At 66.7% G+C, this 20,829-nt stretch overlaps 1 protein-coding gene across 2 annotated transcripts; it reads left to right on the top strand.

The window, feature by feature from the left end:
- Positions 1 to 200: 200 nt before the first annotated feature.
- On the top strand, positions 201 to 20,481 carry AKT1 (AKT serine/threonine kinase 1). Of its 2 annotated transcripts, XM_032406027.1 has the most exons (15): positions 201 to 452; positions 1,256 to 1,321; positions 2,488 to 2,626; positions 11,402 to 11,530; positions 14,270 to 14,381; positions 14,525 to 14,672; positions 14,816 to 14,947; positions 15,026 to 15,091; positions 16,240 to 16,308; positions 16,523 to 16,648; positions 16,725 to 16,853; positions 16,937 to 17,151; positions 17,583 to 17,670; positions 19,235 to 19,337; positions 19,573 to 19,661. In XM_032406027.1, exons 2-15 carry the CDS (start codon positions 1,301 to 1,303, stop codon positions 19,650 to 19,652), a joined length of 1,557 nt encoding a protein of 518 aa, XP_032261918.1. In that variant the 5' UTR covers positions 201 to 452; positions 1,256 to 1,300; the 3' UTR covers positions 19,653 to 19,661. The 2 variants fall into 2 exon arrangements, with proteins under 2 accessions (XP_032261918.1, XP_032261919.1); XM_032406028.1 differs by having other exon boundaries at positions 203 to 1,321; positions 19,573 to 20,481.
- Positions 20,482 to 20,829: the final 348 nt, after the last annotated feature.

Here is a 20,829-nt window from a genome sequence, read left to right as displayed (position 1 = left end):
GCTTTGTTCCCGGCCGGCGGGGCCGGGGCGCGGGCCGCGCGCAGCCGGGTGGAGGAGCGGAGCAGGAAGTGGCCGAGCGCGGCCTGGGCGGGGAGGGCGCGCGGGCCCGGCCGGCGGCGGGCGGGGGTACGGGCCGTGGCCCCGGCCTCCCTCGTGACCTTGGGCGAGCGGCTGGTGGGGCCGGGCAGGGCGGGGGGCGAGGCGGGCTGGCCGGCCGCGGCGCACAGCGGGTGCTCAGGGGCACCTCGGAGAGGCTTGCTCCAGCCCTCGTTCAAGTTTGTGGGTGGGCCTTGGGAAGACTTCCTTTGCCCATAGACAAAAAGTTGTAGGTGATGGCGAGGTGCCCGGGCCAGCCCACAAAGGACTAGCAACCCGCCCGGGCCCCGAAACTGCTTCCTGACCTGGGTGGGCTTTGGAGGTGCTGCCCACCCCATCCCGGAGGCTGGGGCCTGGTAGGCGGCTGGGACTTGCCCCCCAGGTTGGGGGATAGGCGGGCAGGACTGGTTCCTGCGTATTGCCATGGTGGGCGGAGTGGGGGGCACGGGCCTGTGCTCTGTAGCCAGAGGGCCCCCCAGCCTTGCTCCAGGCTACCCCTGGCTGCTCTGAGCCCCTGGGCCAAGTGAAGGGCAGGGGGTGCGTTGGCGGGGCCGGGTGCCCTGCCCTCCCCCAGCGGAACATACAGTTCACAGACCAGGGTTTGGAGACCGAGGGAGGGGGCCCTATAAGAGCACAGGCGATTTTTGGTGGGTTGTTCCGTAAATAATCACGGCACGAACACACTTCTATGGTGAGGGCACTGGCGGTGCGGAAGCCGTGGGAAACGGGGACCCTCCGTGCCTCCGGCCCTGCGCCCGGCGGCGGCCCAGGCGCTGGCGGGGTGTGTTCATTCCTGTGCAGATGCACATCACCCTGTGCATGTGCACAGATATTTTTACACACGGGGCTGGACAGCTGACTCTGTCCGCGGCAGGCCCCGCTTAGGCCGGGGTGGGGGCGGGGACGTCCAGAGGTCTTTGGGTCCAGCCCTCTGCCTGCAGGCCACGCCCACTTGTGTCGCCGGAGGGGCCGCGCCTGCCTCGCAGGGGCTCAGAGCCCTGTCCTTGGAGGTCTCTTCCTGCCCTCAGTCTTGCGTGCTGCTTGTCGCCGCCCCGTGGCCTGCTGAGCACGCTGGGCCCTTTCCTCCTGGGGCAGAGTGTATCTCCCCGGCCTGGCAGCAGACACAGACAGTGGGGTCTTCCTGCTCTTCTAAATTTAGCCTGAGACCATCAGTGCGGAGCAGCCTTCTCTGGGCCCCAGCCCCATGCCTCAGGAGGCCAGGAAGGTGCGTTGCCCGACAAGGTCCGCAGCTGTGGGACGACCCATGCTGGGATCCACTGCAGAGGCCCTCGGGTCCTCCTGGCCTGGGAGTCCGGGGGTGTGGGGTCGCTCCCGGCCTGCCCTCAGGAGTGCTTGTGGGCAGGGCTAGCGGAGGCCGGTGCGTGGGAAGAATTCTCTTTCCCAGGATGCCCAGGATGGGTGATGTGTGAACTGGGTTTTGAGGGATGCCTAGGAGTTCATCCAGCAGGGAGCGATGGGGAGGGCCACTCAGGTTCAATGGCCAACGTGTGTGTTCAGGAGAAGGCTGCTGGTGGGCCAGTGGCGCCTCTGCATTCGTACAGCGCACCCCCCATTTGTTGCCTCCTGAATGCTGTGATTATGGGCCCGTAACCACCCTGGACTGGGTGCTCCTTACAGACAGGACCCATCTGAACCTCTCTTTGTCCCCAGGGCCGAGCCTGGCAAAACCAGAGATGCCTGCTCCACGTTGGCCCAATGAATGAACCAGATTCAGGCCAGCAGGGGTTCTGTGGTTTAGGAGGGGCTTGGGGTTTCTTGGAGGTTTTTATGTCACCCCGGAGGGCTCTGGGCTCTCATTTGAGCCAGCCGCCTGGTCTCCTGGCCCTACTTGCTTCATGTTTGAATTTCTCTTCTTTCCTAGTCTGGGGCAAGAACGAGGAACCCTGGTCCCTGCCCCGAGAACCCCAGCCTATGGGGTGGGGGGAACAGCACGGGCAGGGAGAACAGGGGCACCCTCACCAGGGGCTTGGGCATTCCAAGCAGTCAGAGGGGCTGCCCGGAGGAGGTGGCCTCTGCTGGGTTGGCAGGTTAGGGAGGCTAGAATATGCCAGGAGGGCCTTTTGGGGATGGGGGTGATCTCTACAAAGGCACAGGCGCAGGGGGCTGGAGGTCAGAGGGGTGGCGGGGAGATTGCAGCCCAGGGGGAGGGGAGGCCCGGCCCCGGGGAACAGGTCGAGTCCCGTGAACTTTGTATCAGGTGCCGTGATGGAAGCTAGTGGGGGGTGGCTGTGGCTGTGAGTGGGGCAGCCACGTGGGGAGGGGGGCCCTGCATGGGCCCCGAGGTGCAGAGGGCTTCCCGGCCTCCCCTGGGGTTGGAGGAGTGGCCCCGAGCTGGACACCACCTCACACCCTTCCCTTTGGTTCTTGCAGACGCTGGGTGCGCCGGCTGGGCTCCAGGAGAGCCTGCCGAGAGGGGCCTGTGAGTGGCGCCGGGGCTGTCCCGGCGTGCCGGAGCTGGACACCATGAACGACGTGGCCATCGTGAAGGAGGGCTGGCTGCACAAGAGAGGTCAGTGCGCTCGGGGTCGGGTCGGGGCCGGGGTCCCGGAGCTGGCTTGCAGGTTTCCCTCGGGTGCTGTGGAGCCCGTGTGGGCTGGCTGGCCTAGTGGCTGCCGCCTCCCTCCCTGCTTTCCTGGAAGGCAGTGAGGACACTGGGGCCCGTCCAAGGCCTGGCTCGCTGGCGGCCCGGGGCACTGCCCGAGGGCTCCTGAGGGCAGGGTAGAGTTGCTTGGCCTGGCCCGGTGCCTGCCTCGGGCCTGGGCTTTGGGGTGGGGGGGCCCTGCACCACCCAGGGACCCAGCATGGGGTGTGTTTGTGCTGGAGCAGCGAGCTGCCTGAGGCCGGTGCCCGCCCAGCCTCCCCTGTCCGCACTCACAGGGCCCTGCGCCCAGGAGGGGCTTGGTGGGACCCAGGGGGGCTGGAGCCGTGGCCTTGGCCCCTTGCTCTGTAGCCTTGCCCACAGCCCCCTGCCTCACAGCCCTCTGTTGCTCAGGGATGGGTAGTGGGGGATGGACAGGCCTCACGTCCAGGTGCCCCTGGCGAGTGACTCCCTCCTGCCTCAGGGCGGGGATCAGCTTCCTGCCCCCAACTTCCTCTTCCTCCAGACCTGTTCCTTCCCAAAGCTCTGGTGACCCCAGCTAGCTAGTTCACCACTCCTCATGCATGCCTTCCAGCAGATGCCGTGAGGATGCCCCATCCCCAGCCCAGGACCCCACAGGCTGTTGGGAGGGGAACCTCAGCTGCAGAGGGAGCAGACAGGGAGGTGTGGCAAAAGGGGGTGTCATGCGACTGTGTTTTGTAGGATGCATAGGAGCTCTCCAGCAGAGCAGGCTGGGAAGCTGCAGGAGCTGCAGTGGGAGGTGAGAGGTGACAGGGATGAGGGATTGGGGGCTGCAGAGGGCTCGAAGCAGAGGATCAAGGATGTGGTCAGTTGTGTGTTTCTAGAGCTTGCTTTGGCAGCTGCAGGGAGGACAGTGAACCGGGCCTTGAGACAGAGGTGAGGAGGCTCCAGGGCCCTGTGGTCCGTGGGGAGCCCTTCCACCTAGCTTCCCCTAAGCACCCCGCACCCGCCTGCCTTCTTGATCCCCTCCCCCACTGCCTACCTCCTCCTTGCTTCCCTCGAGTCCTGCTTCCTGCCTGAAGCCCCTTTGCCGGGTCCAGCCCTGTCTGCCTCACCTTACAGCCCCCTTTGGTGTCCCCTCCCCCTTCACCTGGCCCCCGTGCCTGGCGGCACACATCCACAGCCCCTACTTGGGACCGGTACGCCTTCAATTCTTGGCAAACGTTTGTTGACTGTTAGATTAAGGCCTCAGGGCTGCTCAGGGTCCCCGACCCCGTCACTGGGACGTGCACTGGCCAGCCAGGCTGGGGCAGGGCTGCCTTTCTGCTGCCTGCTTGAGTTCCAGGTTGCCACTCAGGGCCTGTGCCTTCTGAAGGGGCTGGGGGGTAGGGTATCAGGCCCAGTGGGGCATCTAGAGAGCTGAGTTTGAATCTGATTTAGCTGCTTTGTCACTGCAAATCTGTTGAGCTCTTTGGGCACTGGTTTCCCTGTGTGTATGATGGGAACGGTGGTGGGGAATGGCCTGGTGACATTTGGCATGTTGTTTATCGGGGGCCCTAAGTCAGGCTCAGCAGCCTCCAGGGCCTGCTGCCCGGCCCTAGCCTCAGGCCAGGAGAGAGGGTCCCCTACTCCCCTTGGGGAGGTGGGCGTCCATCTGTGGGGAGTGACCTTTGGGCTGTTTCCTGGTGTCTTGATGCTTTGTGCCCTGGGCCAGGGCAGCCGCCATGGGCAGAGGCGAGTCCAGCCTGGGCGGTGAGTTCCAGCCCTGCACTGACCTGTTCTGGTGTTCTGGGGGCCAGGCAGGCCCTCTGGGCCTCAGTGTCCCAGTGTGTCCAGTGGGGAGCCGGTCCCCAGGAGAGTAAGCTGGGCAGACGGGGGTCCCCAGAGATGGGTGGGCTTCCTGAGCAAGAGTTGGATGTTTTGACACACGTATCCCGAGCGATAAGCAGACGCCCCAAGCAAGGAGCAGCTGAGCCCAGCTCTAGCCACTCGTGCTGGGGGCTGGTGGGCTCAGCATTACTCAAAAATTTGCATTTTCAAGGATTTGGTCCCTTCTGTGCCTTCTCTTGATTCTTAAAGGGTGACAACTTAAAAACACCCAGCGTGCTCCAGGATGTAGGTCTGGCCGAGCTTGGCCTGTGGCATCCGCTTTGTCTTCAGGCTACTCTGTGCTAAGGCCGTGGCCTGGGTCTGTGCAGCTGGTTTGGGGCGTCCCTGCCCACTGGCCCCACTCTTGGAGCCCATGGCCGTGTGGGCACCGTCTGCCCAGCCAGGCTCGTGGGGGCTTTCCTGGCTGTCCCTGACCCACGGACAGGCCGGCTGGACCGGGTGGGCGGACCAGGAGAGGGGAGGAAGGCAGGGCGGCCCTGGGATTTGTCTGCACGAGGGGCGCGGCCGGGTGCCTCGCGGGGCGGGGGGCTCAGCAGGACCAGCGAAGGTGCACGTCCGCTCCCCGGACCCTGTGCCCCAGGCTGGAGGCCACGGCTGCTCTGGGCGTCCCGTGTGCCTCGGTCGCCCTGGCTGTCGGGGGAGGGGTGGCCCCAGCGCCGGCCCAGCTCACGCTGCGGTGGCTGTGGCTTTGGTCCCGGCAGCCCCCCGGTCCGAGGGGCAGCTGGCGCCCTGCCGCGTGTCTGTGAGGGCCCGGGCCTAGCCCCGGGGACAGCTCGGTGCGGGGCGGCCGGGCCCGGGGCTGGGAGGTGTGCCCCAGGGCCTGCTGGCCCTGGCGTGTGGCCGTGGCCGTGGCCGCCACCGCTGGGGGCTGTTTCCTGTTTTGTGAGCCTGTTGGGCTCTCCGTGCAGAACAAACAACAGAAGAGGAAGCTGGGGTGACTCGCTCGGGGGGTGAGGGGTCACCGCCCGCCAACCCTGGGTCCCTTGGCCCGTGCTGGTGGCCCCAGCCGGTGGCTGTGGCGTGCTCTCTGGGCAGGGCTGCCCTGCGGAGGGCCGGACTCCATGCAGGGGGGTGGGGCTGGGGGCCCCGGGCAGCACAGTGCACTCGTGCAGGAGGGACACTGAGGCCCGGAGCGCCATGCCCAGACCCCCGCCTACCAGCAGCTGTCAGGAGAGGCCAGCAGGGTTGCACCAGGCCCGCTTCCTAGAAGTGCCGTGGGACGGCGCGGGGTGGGGGCTGGCTCGGCCTCCTCGGCGTCCCTCCTGCCCAGGCACCCCCAGCCGGGCTCGGGGCCAGCGCCCTCCCTGCGGGCCCTCCTGTAACCGGAGCCCGTGGCTGAGGCTCTGCTCCTGCTCGCTGGGGCCACCCCCTGCCGTGGGCTGAGGCCCGCCGTTCCTGTCCACTCGGCACGCCCAGCCCCTGTCCGGCAGCCCCACGGGCAGGCCCCCCGGCTTCATCTGGCTCTGCACGGGCTGACAGAGGTCCCCGCAGGGCGAGCCGCGGGCCAGCTCCTGGGAGCTGCGCATCCCCTGCCGGGCCCAGCCCTCACTTTCCTCCTCCCTGCGTTCAGCTGTGTGTCTTTACCCTTAAGAAATAGTAGACCCGTATTTCGGGGACGTGAGACTCGATGGCCTGGTTGGGGAGGGGTTCCTCCAAGCTGCTTCTGCGAACTGTGGGTGCTCTGAGCTAGGCTCTCTGGGCTCTGGATTTCGGTTCACAGACCCCAGGGGGCCCCAAGACTGCAGCCCCCTCTCCCCAGGCCTGTGACCTGAGGGGCCAGCAGATGGGGGCGCAGCTGGTGGACTGACGGGCCTGGGGGCTGCCCGCTCAACCTCCCGGCCCCCTGGGATTCTTGTTCAGGCAGGGGTGTGGTTGTGGTTGCCCCTGAGCCCCCCACTACACCCAGGTCTTTGAAACCCAGCCTCCCCGAACCCCACTGTGGTGAGGCCAGGTGCGTATCAGTTGGGCGGGCAGGAGACAGGTGACCCAGTGGCTGGCTTGTTGGAATAGGCGGGGGGTGGGGGGGTGGGCACACAGGCCCAGGCTGGTGCAGGGAGAGTGGGCAGGGCACGGCAGAGGGCACCAGGGCAGTGGGGCTGTGGCCTTGTCCGCGGGGGCTCTGGAGGGGGCAGGAGACTAGCACTGAGACAGTGGGTGTGGGCACAGGCCGTGGGGACCAAGCACGTGGGCATATCCCAGGGGGATGGGGAGGTGTGGCAGCTGGGCTGGGACTCCGGGCAGCCCCGCGTGTGGCCTGCGTTTAGACGATGCTCGGTGCCCGAGCAGGAGGTGGGGGCGTGCAGGGAGGACGGCGGCTGGGTGGGACGTCTAGGCGGAGGCGATCGGCAGCGGCTGGTCGGTGGCAGTGGGTTTGGACGTGGTGCTTGGTGGGAGGCGCTGTTCTGAGGCAGGGGGGAGGCGGGAGCGGCCCCAGGGTGTTCCTGAGTCTACCTGTGTGCATTGGGCCGTGACTCTGGGGGCCTGCCTGCTGGACGGCAGAACCAAAGACCCGTGAAGAGCTGAGCTGGTGTTAAGGAGCGAGCCCAGCCTGGGCAGCAGGATCGGCAGCTCTGCTCACCGTCTGTGACCTTGAGAGTCCCCTACTTGTGCCTCAGTTTCCCCAGGGAGCTGGTGGGCATAATGAGCCCTGTCCTCCCTGCCTGTCAGGGAGCCTTCTGGGAAGGCAGGGCAGGGTGGTGGGCCGGGGGAGGGCGCAGCCAGGCTCGAGGGCCATGCCAGGGGAGCGTGTGTCCTCCTCCACGTGGCGCCCCTCTGCTGGGCACGGAGTGGATGCCTCTCTTGGCCACACTGGCCGTCCGAGCCCTGCCTCCGGGAGGACCCCGTGAATGCTGCCCTCGGAGAGGCTCCGGCTCGAGCAGGTTGGTGTGCTTCACCCCAACAGCCCCAGGGCCCCGTCTGAGTGGGGGTGTGACCCCCCCCCGGCACTGGTTCCTGGGGCTCCTGGGCTCTGGACGTCAGGCTGTGGCCCAGCATCCTGCCTGTGGGACGGGGAGCCGGGACCCTGGCTTGTGCACAGGCAGAGGCCTGGCAGGCGGGGCCCCCCAAGATGACCCGTGCCCATGCCCTCCCGCTGCCTGCCCCCGTCCTGGGGGGCGGCGATGGATGGGCTGCCGTCAGCAGGCCCGTTTGCTCGCTGTGCTGGAGAAGGTAAATGGGCGCCCGGCAGCTGTCGGCCCGCGATGGATGTGTCGGCGGCAGGGGACCGCACGGTCGCCGCTGTCAGCTGGTGCCCGCTCCCCGGGCCTGCTGGGGCTCGCTTTGCTGTGGAGAAACAGCTCGGCGCCGCCTGGCACCCTGCCAGCCGCCACCACCGCTGCGGCAGAGTGTTTATCCGGCAGCTTCCCCGGGAGCCGGGGGCTGGGAGTGTTCACGGAGCTCAGGGCGTGGCGGCCGCTCGGGCCGGGGCCCCCGGCGGTGTGGACGGCTCTGCAGCGTCCGGCCCAGGGACTGTGGTGGGGCCCCCGGCTTGCCCACAGCATGGGTCCCAGCCCCCAGGTCTGCTGCCTGGGGTGCCCTGACCATAGTGTGGCCCGGGACACGTGCCTGGGAGCCACAGTGGGGACAGGCCCTCAGCTTCTGCCCGTCTTGTCCCCAGGCCCTCTCCCTGTGGCCCTGGCAGTGTGATTTGGGCTGTGGGAGGCCAGGTTGTTTACAAGGAACCCCTCCTTTCTCTGGGCACCTCCAGCCTCTTCCTGGGCATGGGCTGCCTCCCAAGATGAGCAGGGATATTGGAAGGGTCCTCCTGGTGGAGGATACATGGGGACACCGAGGGGGCCAGTGCTGGAAGCTGAGGGGCCCTTGGAGGGCGGGAGGAGGTAGGGGAGCCCTAGTCTGGGCAGAATAGGAGCTTGGCTAAGCCTGCCTGCCCCCGCCCCCGCCCCCGCTGGAGCCCTTACTGTGGGTGCCCTGGCGTGGGAGTGAAGGGCTCAGGAGGGCATGAGTCCCCTTCTCTGGTGGCCGGGCAGGACGTGGTCTCCGAGGAGTAGGTGTGGTGCTGCGGGGCCGAGGGACAGTATGGGTCCCTCCCTGACCCTGGCCCGGGGCTGGGTTTCTGAGAGAACCCTGAGCGGGGATGGAGATGCTGCCCCTCCTGCCTGCCCACCCAGGACAGACCCTCTGGGTAGGGGTGCCTGCTCCCGGTTTCGCCGTGGCTCCTGTCTCGTGGCAGTAGGTACGGGATCCTGGCTGGGCTGCTGAGCTGTGTGCCGAGCTGGTCCTGGGCCTGTGCTGAGACCCTGTGTGGGCCTTGGTCTGAAATGTTTGCATGGGGTGGGATGGGGTGGGATGGGGTGGGTGGAGAGCCGCTCTGGGGATCCTGGGCTTTGGCTGTGAGTGGCAGGGACCAAAGACAGGCCCGGGGCCTGGGTCCAGGCCACTTCCTGCTGCCCCCTGAGTGGCTGCCAGGAGATCACCCTGGCTGTGGGCAGGCATTGGCCCCCGAGGGAGTGGTGGGGACGCCCACTTAGGGAGTCGTGTCCTGAAGGGCAGACTTGGGCTCCCGTTTGTCACCTGCCCGGAGTGAAGGCTCGGGAGTTCCCACCAGCAGCACTGGCTGATGTGTGTCCCCGCCCAGCGCCCATGGCTGCCCTCCTGTGGCTGTGGACAGCCGTGGTCAGGCACAGGGGTGGCTGTGTCCCCACGCAGTCTGTGTCACCCCAAGGCCTGGGAGTGAGCAGGGCTCTGGGGCCCCCATCTGTCTGGGCTGGACTCGTTCAGAGGCAGGCCACGGCCCAGGATGCATCTGGCACCGCCTCGGCCCCCAGGTGACCGCTGCACCCCGCCAGGCAGAAGGGGTCTGTGTGTCTTAGTCTTGGCCCCAGCCTCCCCTAGGGTCCCCATTCCTCCTCAGGGGGTCTGTGTGCCCGGCTGCCCAGGTGGGGGGCTGAGTGAGACCGCCTTCCCTGCCCTCCATCCCACCTGGGTGTTGTGTGGCTCTTGGGCTCAGCCATGTGGGGCACAGGCAGGGGGCAGCTGGGGACTGGCCGTGGTCCCCCCTTCAGTGTCCTGGGGCTGGGAGCTGGTGGAGGGCCCAGCAGAGTCACCCCTCTTGTCTGGGGCTCAGGGTGGGTGCCTGCCCCTCCTCCACCTCTTCCCTGCCAGTGTTGCTCCCTTGCCCCCCCCACCCCCGCTCCCCAGTTCTGGGTTCCAGAACCTTCCTGGCCCTGGAGTGGGGTAGGGGGTGAAGGCTACTAGACCGCAGGTGCAGGGCCAAGTGGCCGGGGGGAGTCCTGGGTACTTTTAGCAGCACTGGCACCCCCATTCCAGGGATCCTGGACCCAGTGGGGAAACTGAGGCCCGCTCAGGCGTGTGGGTGCTGCTGAGCAGGCACATACGTGCCGACTGCACGCACAGGGCACAGTGCTGGGGGGCCGTGCCGGGCGCGGTGGGAGCTGGCGGCAGTTGGTGAATCAAGATGGATTTTCGGGGCTGCGCAGGCGAGGCGCTCATCAGTCTCCCCGCTCAGTTAGCATCCCGGGGAGCGGCAGCTGGTGGGATGGGAGGCACTCCATCAGGGGCCGACAGCTCCAGACTGGCACGCAGGCGGGTGGGAGCGAGCGGCCCGGGACCGCACGGGTGGTGGGCTACACACGGCCCCGGAGCCTACTCCGCTCGTGCCCACCCACTGCACCGGCGGGGAGGGGGTGTCCGTGGGGGAGTCCCAGGCCACCAGGGGCAGGAGCAGCGTCCGCACAAGGCCTGACCACAGCCTTCCCAGCCCACCGTCTTCATGGGCTGGGGGGGCTCAGCGGAACCGGGCGGAGATCCTGCTAAATGCTGTTGGGGTACAGGGCAGGTCACTGGCCATCACTCGGGTCTTCCCTGGGCCAGCGGTGTTGGGCCTGGAGGTGACCCCCACTGCCTGCAGCCAGGCAAGCCCCCCACGGGCCGGGTGGAGCGGCGGGAGGGCTGGCTGGGTCTCAGAGGCCACACCCAGAGGCCTTTGGTGGGGAGGGGCTGGGCGGGGAGGGGCTGGGAGCACCTCGGAGGTGTCTGGTCCCGGATGGGGCCTTTGCTCTGCTCCCTCCCCTGGGGCTCAGCTGGGAGGGAAAGCCCCTGCCCGGGGCTGAGCCCCCTCCCCACCTGCTGCCTGGTGGCCCCTGCGATAAAGCAGTTGTCTAATTAGTAAGTTCTCTGTTGTTGTTCAAACTCCTTGCTCGGCAAAATGTAAATGAAACATCTTTTTTCTCGGTGTCAGTATGAAAAATGACAGTCGCTCGGATATCGCAGAGGACATCTGCTCTGGTTCTTAAGTGTGAATGCCTGTTTATGGCTGATGTGGCGAAACTTTGGGGAAAACATCCCCGTGTACCTGGGTAACCCATTGTGGGCCACGGAGGTCAAGGGTGGGAGGTGGCAGCCTGAGGACCGCACACACACCTCCTGGGTCTGGCTTCCCCGTGGGGCCCTGGACAGGGAGTGTTGTCACATGGGCGGTGAGGGGCTGTCCCAGTGCCCAGCCCAGGGGGTTGGGCCCTGAGTCTCGCTCACTGTCCCCGCAGTGCTGGATGCCAGGCTCCGGCCTGCAGGCCAGGGCTCAGCTGTGGTGGGCAGTCCACTGACCACGGCCACTGTAGCAGCTGGCTGGCCCCCGCTGGGTGGGGAGAGCTCAGCCCTGACACCTGGCCCATGGCCTTCCCAGCCAGCCCCTGCCCGCCGTGCTGGAGTGAGGGGCAGGGGGCAGGGGCCTGGGGTTAGGGTGTCCTGTCTGCGCGGGTGCAGTGAGCTTCCGGCCTGCCACAGGGACGGGGTTTCTGGGGGGAGGTGAGAGCAGGGCCCGGTGGCCGCAGCCCCTCACTGCCCACATGTCCTCAGGGGAGTACATCAAAACCTGGCGGCCCCGATATTTCCTCCTCAAGAATGACGGCACCTTCATCGGCTACAAGGAGCGGCCCCAGGACGTCGAGCAGCGAGAGTCCCCTCTCAACAACTTCTCTGTGGCTCGTAAGTACCTGCGGCCACGTGGGGCTGCAGCGGGGACTGCCCTGGCTGGGCAGGTGGGCAGGGTGCCAGGAGTCTTCTGTGCCCAGCAGCCTCCACACTGATGCCCCCCCCGCCCCCGGGCCTCTGTGTCTGGGGCCAGCAGTGGCCAGGGACCAGGGGGGTCTGGGCTGGCTCTGAGTCACCGTGGGAACTGGTGAGTGGCCGGTTCTGGCTGGTGGGAGCTCTTCATGCTGAGTCCCGAGGCTGGTGACCCTGGGGTGAGGGAGCCCCGGGCACGGAGCTGGGCTGCCAAGGAGGGGGAGCGGCTGAGTCAGGCAGGCCGTCCAGCCTGGTCTCTTGTTTCTGGTCTAGCCGCCCTGAAACCTGGCTCTGCCCTGGCACACAGGCCCAGTGGGGGCGGGAGGATGAGAGAGGGGCTCAGCAACGGAGAGGCCCCCTGGGTCCCTCGTGGGACGCCCTCGGGTACAGAGTGCAGTGCCCGCTGGGGGTCCGGGATCCACCCTAGGCTCCTTCACGCATCTCCACTCTCCGCCTAGCTCTGCCCTCCCTGCCCGCCAGCCCCGCACATGGCCTGGGGCAGGCTCTGGTGCAGGGTCTCAGGAGGAAGTAGCACGGGCTGACGGGGTGGGGGGGGCACATGGCTTCCATGCCTGCAGGAATATAGAGGAGGGGCGCTCCTGGACCTTGGCTGTCCCGCCCACCCTCCCAGTGTACCTGGCGCTGTGCTGCAGGGGCAAGGGGCATGGCCAGTGTACCCACCCCAGGGCCTTCTGTCAGGGAGGCTCCAGCCTGGGGGTCTCCCAGGGAGGCTTTACTGTGACCTGGGTCCAGTGAGTCCTGAGTCCCCCCTTCCCCAGCCTCAAGCTTCCACAAGGCAGCTGTTCGAGGAGGGGCCCCAGGCGGAAGGGAGACCAAGGAGGCAGGCACCACCATCCCCTGCAGCCTGGTGACCATGTGGGCCCCCCTCACTGCCTCCCTGGCTGGGGCTGGGCAGGGGCTTCAGGGTTCAGGAAGGAGGCTTGGCTGGGGTGGGTGCCACCCTGCTGGCAGGGGCGTGGGGGCCCTCAGGAATGTTCTGTGTCGGCAGAGTGCAGGGGGGATGACAGGGACTCTGCGGAGGCAGACACCATCCAGAGGGCTGCCTGAGCAGTGGGGGAGGGGCTTTTCCTTGGGGATGGATTCCAGGGGTGGGGGGACAAGAAACCAGGCTCTGAGATGGGCGCCAGGTGCCTAGGTCCTGGGAAAACCTGGTCTCTGATGAGCGAGTGGGAGTTGGGGGTGCGGGATGGAGAAGACCGGCCACAGGTTTTCTGTCCCCCACCCCCATGTTGACACAGGCCACCTCCCCGTAAGGCCGGCCCCAAGCCCCCTCCTGGCACCCAGCCCTGGTGGACCACTTCCTTACACTGCTGAGCCCGGCCAGGGCCCCTTGAAGTTGCCAGGGCCCCTTGAAGTTGCCAGGGCCCAGACACTGGAATGTCAGAAGCCCCTGTACTGGCCCTGGGCCCCCTCTCTGCTCACACAGGCTGGGCCAGCATCGGCCTAGAATTTCCCAGCAGCACCCCCTGACTGCCTCACCCCTCTCAGGGCCTGGTGCATCCCCACGGTCCCTGGGCTCCTGGTGTGTGCACACAGGTGTGTGAGAGTGTGCTCCTGGTGAGAGCGTGCTCCCAGTGAAAGTGCGCTCCCGGTGTGAGAGCGTGCTCCCGGTGTGAGAGTGCTCCTGGTGGGAGAGTGCTCCCGGTGTGAGAGCGTGCTCCCGGTGGGAGAGTGCTCCCGGTGGGAGAGTGCGCTCCCGGTGGGAGAGCGCGCTCCCGGTGTGAGCGCGCTCCCGGTGTGAGCGCGTGCTCCCGGTGTGAGAGTGCTCCCGGTGTGAGCGTGCGCTCCCGGTGTGAGAGTGCTCCTGGTGTGAGAGTGTGCTCCCGGTGTGAGAGTGTGCTCCCGGTGTGAGAGTGCTCCCGGTGTGTGTGCATTCCCGGTGGTGCGTGCTCCCGGTGTGTGCATGCTCCAGGTGTGTGCGTGCTCCCGGTGTGCGTGCTCCCGGTGTGTGCATGCTCCAGGTGTGTGCGTGCTCCCGGTGTGCGCGCGTTCCCGGTGGTGCGTGCTCCAGGTGTGTGCATGCTCCCCGTGTGCACGCATTCCCAGTGTGTGCGTGCATGTTCTGCTACGCACCTGGAATCCCCAGCCTCGGGGGGTGATGGGGCGCCGTCAGTATGGGGCGGGTACAGCCCGAGCAGCCTCCAGGTGGGTCATGTCCTCCAGCCTCCTGCCAGGACAGGCGGCCTCTGAAGGCTGCGTCACCAGCAGCCTCTGCTCTGGGACTGGCCCCGCTTGGAGGGGGCGGGGGCCCGGCAGTCACAGCCGTGAACATGGCGGGAGGTTCCTGCTCAGGGGCCAGCTGCTTTCCCTCCTGCGGGCCCCTCGCTGGGGCATCCATACTCCTCACCGTCTGGCCGGTCGAGCCGTGGCCTGGCCTGCAGCGTGGGCTCAGAGACCGAAGGACTGAGGGAGGTGATGGCAGGGGGCTGAGGTGAGCCAGCCCCAGCCGGCCCCGCAGGGGCGCCTCGCTGCTCCAGAGCACGGCACCCGGTGTCTGGGCCGGAATGGGCATCCTGGCCCCATTTTACAAGGAGGGGAGCCAAGGCTTGGAGTGGGGATGGGAGCGGGCCTCCCGTGACCCCTGGTGAGGTCCTGGGGGTGGGGCTGTGTGTGCAGACACCCACCTAGCCCTGCCCCCAGAATGTCAGCTGATGAAGACGGAGCGGCCCAGGCCCAACACCTTCATCATCCGCTGCCTGCAGTGGACCACGGTGATCGAGCGCACCTTCCACGTGGAGACACCCGAGGAGCGGTACAAGATGGACCCACGGGGACGCGCGGGGTGCCGGGGCCCTGCTCTCCGGTGGGGAGGGCACACCACCCTGTGGGAAGCTAGGCCTCGGTGTCCCCGGGGTCCAGGCCCGGGTCACGGGACCTGACCTGCGGGCCCTGCAGGGAGGAGTGGACGACTGCCATCCAGACGGTGGCCGATGGGCTCAAGAGGCAGGAGGAAGAGATGATGGACTTTCGGTCGGGCTCGCCCAGCGACAACTCGGGGGCTGAGGAGATGGAGGTGTCCCTGGCCAAGCCCAAGCACCGTGTGGTGAGGCCCTCCCCCACCTCAGAGGGACCTGGCAGTCCCAGTGTGGCCCCCGGGAGCCCTGTGTGGGAAGTAAGGCAGGGAGGCGGGATTCCAGGGGGGCCTGGGCCCCCCCCGACTGCACGTGCCTGCCCACCGCCCTGCAGACCATGAACGAGTTTGAGTACCTGAAGCTGCTGGGGAAGGGCACGTTCGGGAAGGTGATCCTGGTGAAGGAGAAGGCCACGGGCCGCTACTATGCCATGAAGATCCTGAAGAAGGAGGTCATTGTGGCCAAGGTAGGGCGCAGGGCCGGGGCCTGGCCAGGGCGGGCCGGGAGGTGGGGGGGGGGCGGCTCACCTGACCCTGTCTTCCAGGACGAGGTCGCCCACACGCTCACGGAGAACCGCGTTCTCCAGAACTCGAGGCATCCGTTCCTGACGGTGAGTGCTGGAGGCCGTGTGCCCGTCTCCCCGCAGACAGGGCTGGTGTGCTTCAGAGTTCAGAGGGTGGGTGCACTTCCGAGTGCCGGGGGTGGAGGCCCTGATGCCGGAAAGGGGTGGGGGCTTGTTTGCTGCCCCCAGGCCCCCATGCCTACCCTTCTGCACTCCACCTTCCAGTTGCTTCCCCTCTGAGGCTCGAGTGTGGAGGGTCCCTGTGCTGCGGGGCACTCAGCCCAGGAGGGGTGTATGGAAAACCACTAATTAGCCTTAGTGAGCATCCCGGGCTCAGCCGGCTCCTGGGAGCTGTGGACGAGCTGGTTGGTCCGTGTGGAGTGGACAGGCCGCCGCCCCCTACCCGGGCTTTCCCTGGGAGCCCCCAGGCCCTGTCACCTGCTCAGCATGGTGTCCTCATCCCGGGGGACCTCCTGGCCCAAAGTGGGGGCAGAGCAGAGAAGGTCTGTACTTCTCTAAAGCATTCCTTAAAACAGTTTCTTAGAAGAAGTGACCAACATTTTTAAAAGGTCTCATTTTTTTTTACCCAGACTTGTTCGTTATGGTGGTTTTACCTCCTTTGCATCAGCTTGCCCCTCGTTCTCATGTCCAGGCTTAGTGTCCTTCCCTCCCCCTTGGTGCAGCCCCGTGAGCCCAGCAGCGCTGTCATGTTCGACAGAGATGCTGGGGTCCACACACGCCGGCCCCTGACCCTCTGCCCTGGCGATGGCATCTCCCTCCTGCGGGTTCTCCATGGGGACGGGGTCATGTGGCGCAGCTGGTCCCCGCTGCCTGAGGTCTGGAGCTGGCCTCTCGTCCCGTTTTCTGTGAATGGGGCTCATCCCGGCCGCTGGGTTAGATCCGCTGGGTTAGATCCGATGCACACATCGGTCACTTGTGGGGACGACTCGATTGTCTGGGCCTTTCCTCTTAGAGCCAGGCCCCCTGTGGTGTGAGGTAGGAAAGTGGCCGGTAAGCTCTGCCCTGGGCACGTCCTCCCCTTGCCGAGGGTCCCCCCAGCTGCTGCCCTGCCTGCCGTGCAGGGGGCCCGAGATCTGATACAGAGCCCACACTGCGCCTTCCTCAAGAATGGCGTGTGGGCACTGGGGCTCCGGGCGGGTCCAGGGCCCACGGTAGCCACTCTGCTTACCCCGTAGGCCCTGAAGTACTCCTTCCAGACCCACGACCGCCTCTGCTTCGTCATGGAGTACGCCAACGGGGGCGAGGTAGGGTGGCCGCATGGCCTGCATGGGGCTGACGCTCGGGTGTCCTCCCCCCCAGCACAGGGAGCCCTCGCCGTCCCCCCCCAGCACAGGGAGCCCTCGGGTGTCCCCCCCCGCCCCCAGCACAGGGACGGTGTGGTGCCCGGCCTGCGGGTGCCCCGCCCCAGGGAGCCAGGGTCCCTGCGGTCCTTGCGCTCCTCACACCCCTGTCCTGCAGCTCTTCTTCCATCTGTCCCGGGAGCGCGTGTTCCCTGAGGACCGGGCCCGCTTTTACGGCGCTGAGATCGTGTCTGCCCTGGACTACTTGCACTCGGAGAAGAACGTGGTCTACCGTGACCTTAAGGTGGGTGGGCGGGAGTGGCCGGGGGCCGCAGGGCAGCGCGGCGGGCTGGTGCTGACCTGGAGGCCGCCCCCCACAGCTGGAGAACCTCATGCTGGACAAGGACGGGCACATCAAGATCACAGACTTCGGCTTGTGCAAGGAGGGCATCAAGGACGGGGCCACCATGAAGACCTTCTGCGGCACACCCGAGTACCTGGCCCCCGAGGTGTGGCCCTGCTGCGTCCCCTGGGCGGTCTGGGACCCCACGCCCCCCGGGCAGCCTACGACCCTGTGTCCCTGCGCCCCCAGGTGCTGGAAGACAATGACTACGGCCGGGCGGTGGACTGGTGGGGGCTGGGCGTGGTCATGTACGAGATGCTGTGCGGCCGGCTGCCCTTCTACAACCAGGACCACGAGAAGCTCTTCGAGCTAATCCTCATGGAGGAGCTCCGCTTCCCACGCACACTCAGCCCTGAGGCCAAGTCCCTGCTCTCGGGGCTGCTCAAGAAGGACCCCAAGCAGAGGTGAGCCACGCGATCCCCCAGTTTCCCCTCGGGACAGCAGGGCAGCTTCCAGGCCACACTGATGGCCGATGTGTGACGTCCTCGGCCAGGGCTCACTGGGGCCAGATGGGCACCTTGACCCCGACCTTGTAGCCTCTCACACCTGCTCAGGGGACCCCACCATGCTGGCAGCACCTTTCTCCCCAGTGTCCTACATGTGCTGGGGCATGGCCCTTGGCATGGTGCTGTCCACAGCCCCCCAGAGGGGCTGCACCATCCCCACCACTCCAGGACTATGCGGCCCCCCTCGCACTGTCCCCCCCCCCCCCGGGACCACGCTGTCCCCCCTGCACCATCCCCCCACGCGCTGAGACCCCAGCAGGAGGGAAGAGGGCCGGTAAGGGGCCTGTGGCCGAGCCAGGCAGGTGGCAGCAGCCGATGTGCCCCCACAGGCTTGGAGGGGGCTCAGAGGACGCCAAGGAGATCATGCAGCATCGCTTCTTCGCCAGCATCGTGTGGCAGGACGTGTATGAGAAGAAGGTGTGTGGGGGCCTGGCGCACACTCACCCGTGCACACCCATCCCTCTCCCTGCCCTCTGCCCGTACCTCTCCCCCCGGCTCACAGGGTCTGTACTGCGGGATTTCCTCCGGAGCTCTGCAGGGTCCTCCCTCATTCCAAGCCCCGGGAGGAGCTACGTAGGCATGGACTCCCCGAAGAGGGCGCCCTGTGCCCGACGCTGCCTGCTAAAGGCTGGTGGTGGAGTGGGGCCGCTAGCCGCGCTGTCCCCTCCCTCCCTCCGACCTCCGTGCCTCCTGCTGCAGGGAGAGCCCAGGCCTGCTCTCCACGAGCGTGCAGGGTCGGGGCACAGCACCTGCCCGTCCGGCGCAGGAGGGAGGCCTCCCGGGAGCGAGGCAGCTGCTCTGTGCACACATCCCCCTGCCCTTCGCCCTTGGAGGGACGTGGGAGCGCCAGGCCCTGGCGCAGGCTGGCGGGGTGGCCCAGCAGGCCCAGGAAGGCTGTACCAGGCTGTGCTGGACACCCTGTCACCAGACAGACTTCCACCTGGTTTCCCGCCTACCCTCCCCGTGCAGGCCCACTGCCGGCCACACGCTGCCGGCTGGGCCTCTGTCCTGCCTGCGTGACAGGCGCCCTCGCCCTGCCCAGCTCCTGTCTGCTTCCCTGCCCGCCGACAGCCCAGCTGCCCAACCTTGACCGGAGACCCTGCTAGCTCGTGAGGGGCAGCCCTGGAGTGCTGGGGGCGGTGCTTGCCTGCAGGGCCCTACTCCCACGGGCACATCCCGTACAGTTGCCCTTGCATCCTCTGCAGCCTGACTCAGCTGGCTGCACTCTTGTCCTTGAGCCGCGAATGAGGCCAGCCAGGCCCTGCGCTCAGGACTTGTCCCTTCCCCGTTCTGCAGATAGGAAGGCCTGGTCTCCTCTCCTGGTGGGAGTTGGGCAGGGAGGGCCCTGGGAGCCCTGTGTGGGTTTGGGGCATGTCAAGTTCACCCTGTACCCCAGGACTATCTGGGTGCTACTGGGGTCCCCTCCCAGGGCTGCCGTGGGCCCCCAGAGCCACTGCATGGGAATACTACTTGCTGGCCCTGGTGGGTTTGGGACTGTCCCTTTATCATGAACATCAGAGTGGAAGCCCCTGGCAGCTGGGCTGAGTGGCTGTGGTCAGGAAGGCAGGCTGTGAGTGGCACCTAAGGATGGGGCTGGGAGTCCACCCTGTCCCATGGCATCCCTCTTCATCTCCTTCCTACTTCATAAGAGAACCAGAAAGAAAGTGAAGGCTAGAAAAGAGAATGGACTTGTCTTCTTCTGCCTGGGGCCCTGGGGCCCTGCAGAGCTGGTCAGCTGTGGGGGCCACTGCGAGCATGGCCTGGCCTGCCCCTGGGGGAGAGGCATGTCTGCAGGGCTCCAGGCCGCCACCCTCCCCTGTGTGTCTCCCTGCTGGAGCCCCGTTCCATGGCCTCAGTGTGGCCTGGAGACAGGAGGCATTTCCCTCGGCAGGGGGTGGGGGGGTGAGGGGGAGCTCGGACCCTGGGGGCAGTGCAGAGTGCAGCCTGTCACCTGCCTTCCCCCCGCCCTTGTCCCCTGCAGCTCAATCCGCCCTTCAAGCCCCAGGTCACGTCAGAGACAGACACCAGGTATTTTGATGAGGAATTCACGGCTCAGATGATCACCATCACGCCACCCGACCAAGGTGAGGGGTGGGCCACCTCCCCGCCAAACCCCGAGCCTGTTTCTTCCCTTCTCTCCTGAGGCCTGCAGCGTTCCCTTGCGGAAGGGTGGTGATGGGGGCAGGAGGGCACTGTCCCGGCCCTGGCAGTGAGAGGGCCTGGGAGGCGAGCCCAGGGGCCTGCCTCAGTCTCTGGATGCACGGGAGCTGTGCTCCCGGTGCTGGGGTCTGAGTGCACCTCCCGCCCGCCCGGCTGCAGGTGACAACATGGAGGGTGAGGACAGCGAGCGGAGGCCCCACTTCCCGCAGTTCTCCTACTCGGCCAGCGGCACGGCCTAAGGAAGGCCAGCTGGCCACGCCGCACTCCTGACGGCGGCTTCAGGGGACGGGGAGGAAGCCTCGCGGGACGATTTGTATTTCATGTTTATCTCTGGATGCGTTTGGGAGCCATGTCACTCCTCCGAGCGGGGATGGGAAGACGTTTCGTGCTGTGGGCGGGGCGGCCCGCCTTGAAGGGGGCACCCTCCCTGCCAGCCGGGCCGGGAGCAAAGGTGTCCTGCGGGCTTTTTTAATTTATTTCATCTAGGTCTCCAGACATGGCCTTGGCCTTCAGAACGATTAGATTCACATAGGAAAAGGTCGAGGGCCTTATGCAGCCATGTGCAGTTGGGGGTCCGGGTGCGCCCTGCCTTGGCCCCTCCGTCCCTCCCGCCAGCTGTCTCGGCCCAGCCTGGGGGCACCAGCAGCAGCCTGGTTGTGGCACGCTGGCCTGGTCCCCTCCCTGGGGCAGGCCAGGCCGGGCTCGCCCGAGAGGCAGAGGAACGAGGTTGCAATCCGTTGCTGTGTATTACGCTATTCACATGCATTTTGGGGTTTTTTAATCATAGTGACAAGAAAGCCCCTCCCTCCCACCCTTTGGTCCCTTCCGGGGCGTCTCACTTCGATGGTGTCCCCAGGTAGCACTCGTCCTTTGGAGCAGCTTCACTGGCCCGCCATGCGCCCAGCGCCCTTCGGAGGGGCCTTCAGCGCCCCCTCCGCGCCTCGCGGCTGGACGCCATGCCGCACCGGGGCGCTTTTTACATTCAACTTTACTATTTTTACTATTATGAGACTTTCCCTCCAAATTCTTCAATAAACACTGCTTTTCAACTTTGTGGCTTGTTTTGGTGGGTGGCGGGTGAAAGCGTGTGGGCTGGCCGGCGTGTGTAGGGGGAGCAGGATCAGCCTGCCCCCGAGAGAGGATGGCCCTCCCTGGCGGCGCTCACGGAGTGGGCAGGTGCCCAGGCTGTCCATGCGCTCAGCCGGGTCACCCCCTCGCAGCCCAGGAGGCCTGGCGGAGGTCACGCAGCAAGTCTGGGACTGCTGGGTAGAGGGGTGCGAGTGGCCCAGACGGGGACCCAGCCGCCCGGTGGGACGTGTGGCAGGCGCCACCTGGTGGATGCCTGGTGGCCGCTTGCTCAGCGCAGGGGAGCCAGCTGCCCGGCAAGCACCGGCGGAGGGAGCCTGGGAGCCTTGG

This window comes from Phoca vitulina, unplaced genomic scaffold (assembly GCF_004348235.1).
Source record: "Phoca vitulina isolate PV1807 unplaced genomic scaffold, GSC_HSeal_1.0 scaffold7, whole genome shotgun sequence".
NCBI classification, from domain to species: domain Eukaryota; kingdom Metazoa; phylum Chordata; class Mammalia; order Carnivora; family Phocidae; genus Phoca; species Phoca vitulina.
Note: the sequence above shows the minus strand (reverse complement) of the source record. Positions and strands in the feature narration are given on the sequence as shown.

Coding starts and splice junctions, on each gene's coding strand:
- AKT1 (XM_032406028.1), top strand. CDS start 1,301: ATGCCTCAGGAGGCCAGGAAG. Junction 1,322..2,487: donor TGCCTCAGGAGGCCAGGAAG/GTGCGTTGCCCG, acceptor TGGTTCTTGCAG/ACGCTGGGTGCGCCGGCTGG. Junction 14,673..14,815: donor CCAAGCCCAAGCACCGTGTG/GTGAGGCCCTCC, acceptor ACCGCCCTGCAG/ACCATGAACGAGTTTGAGTA.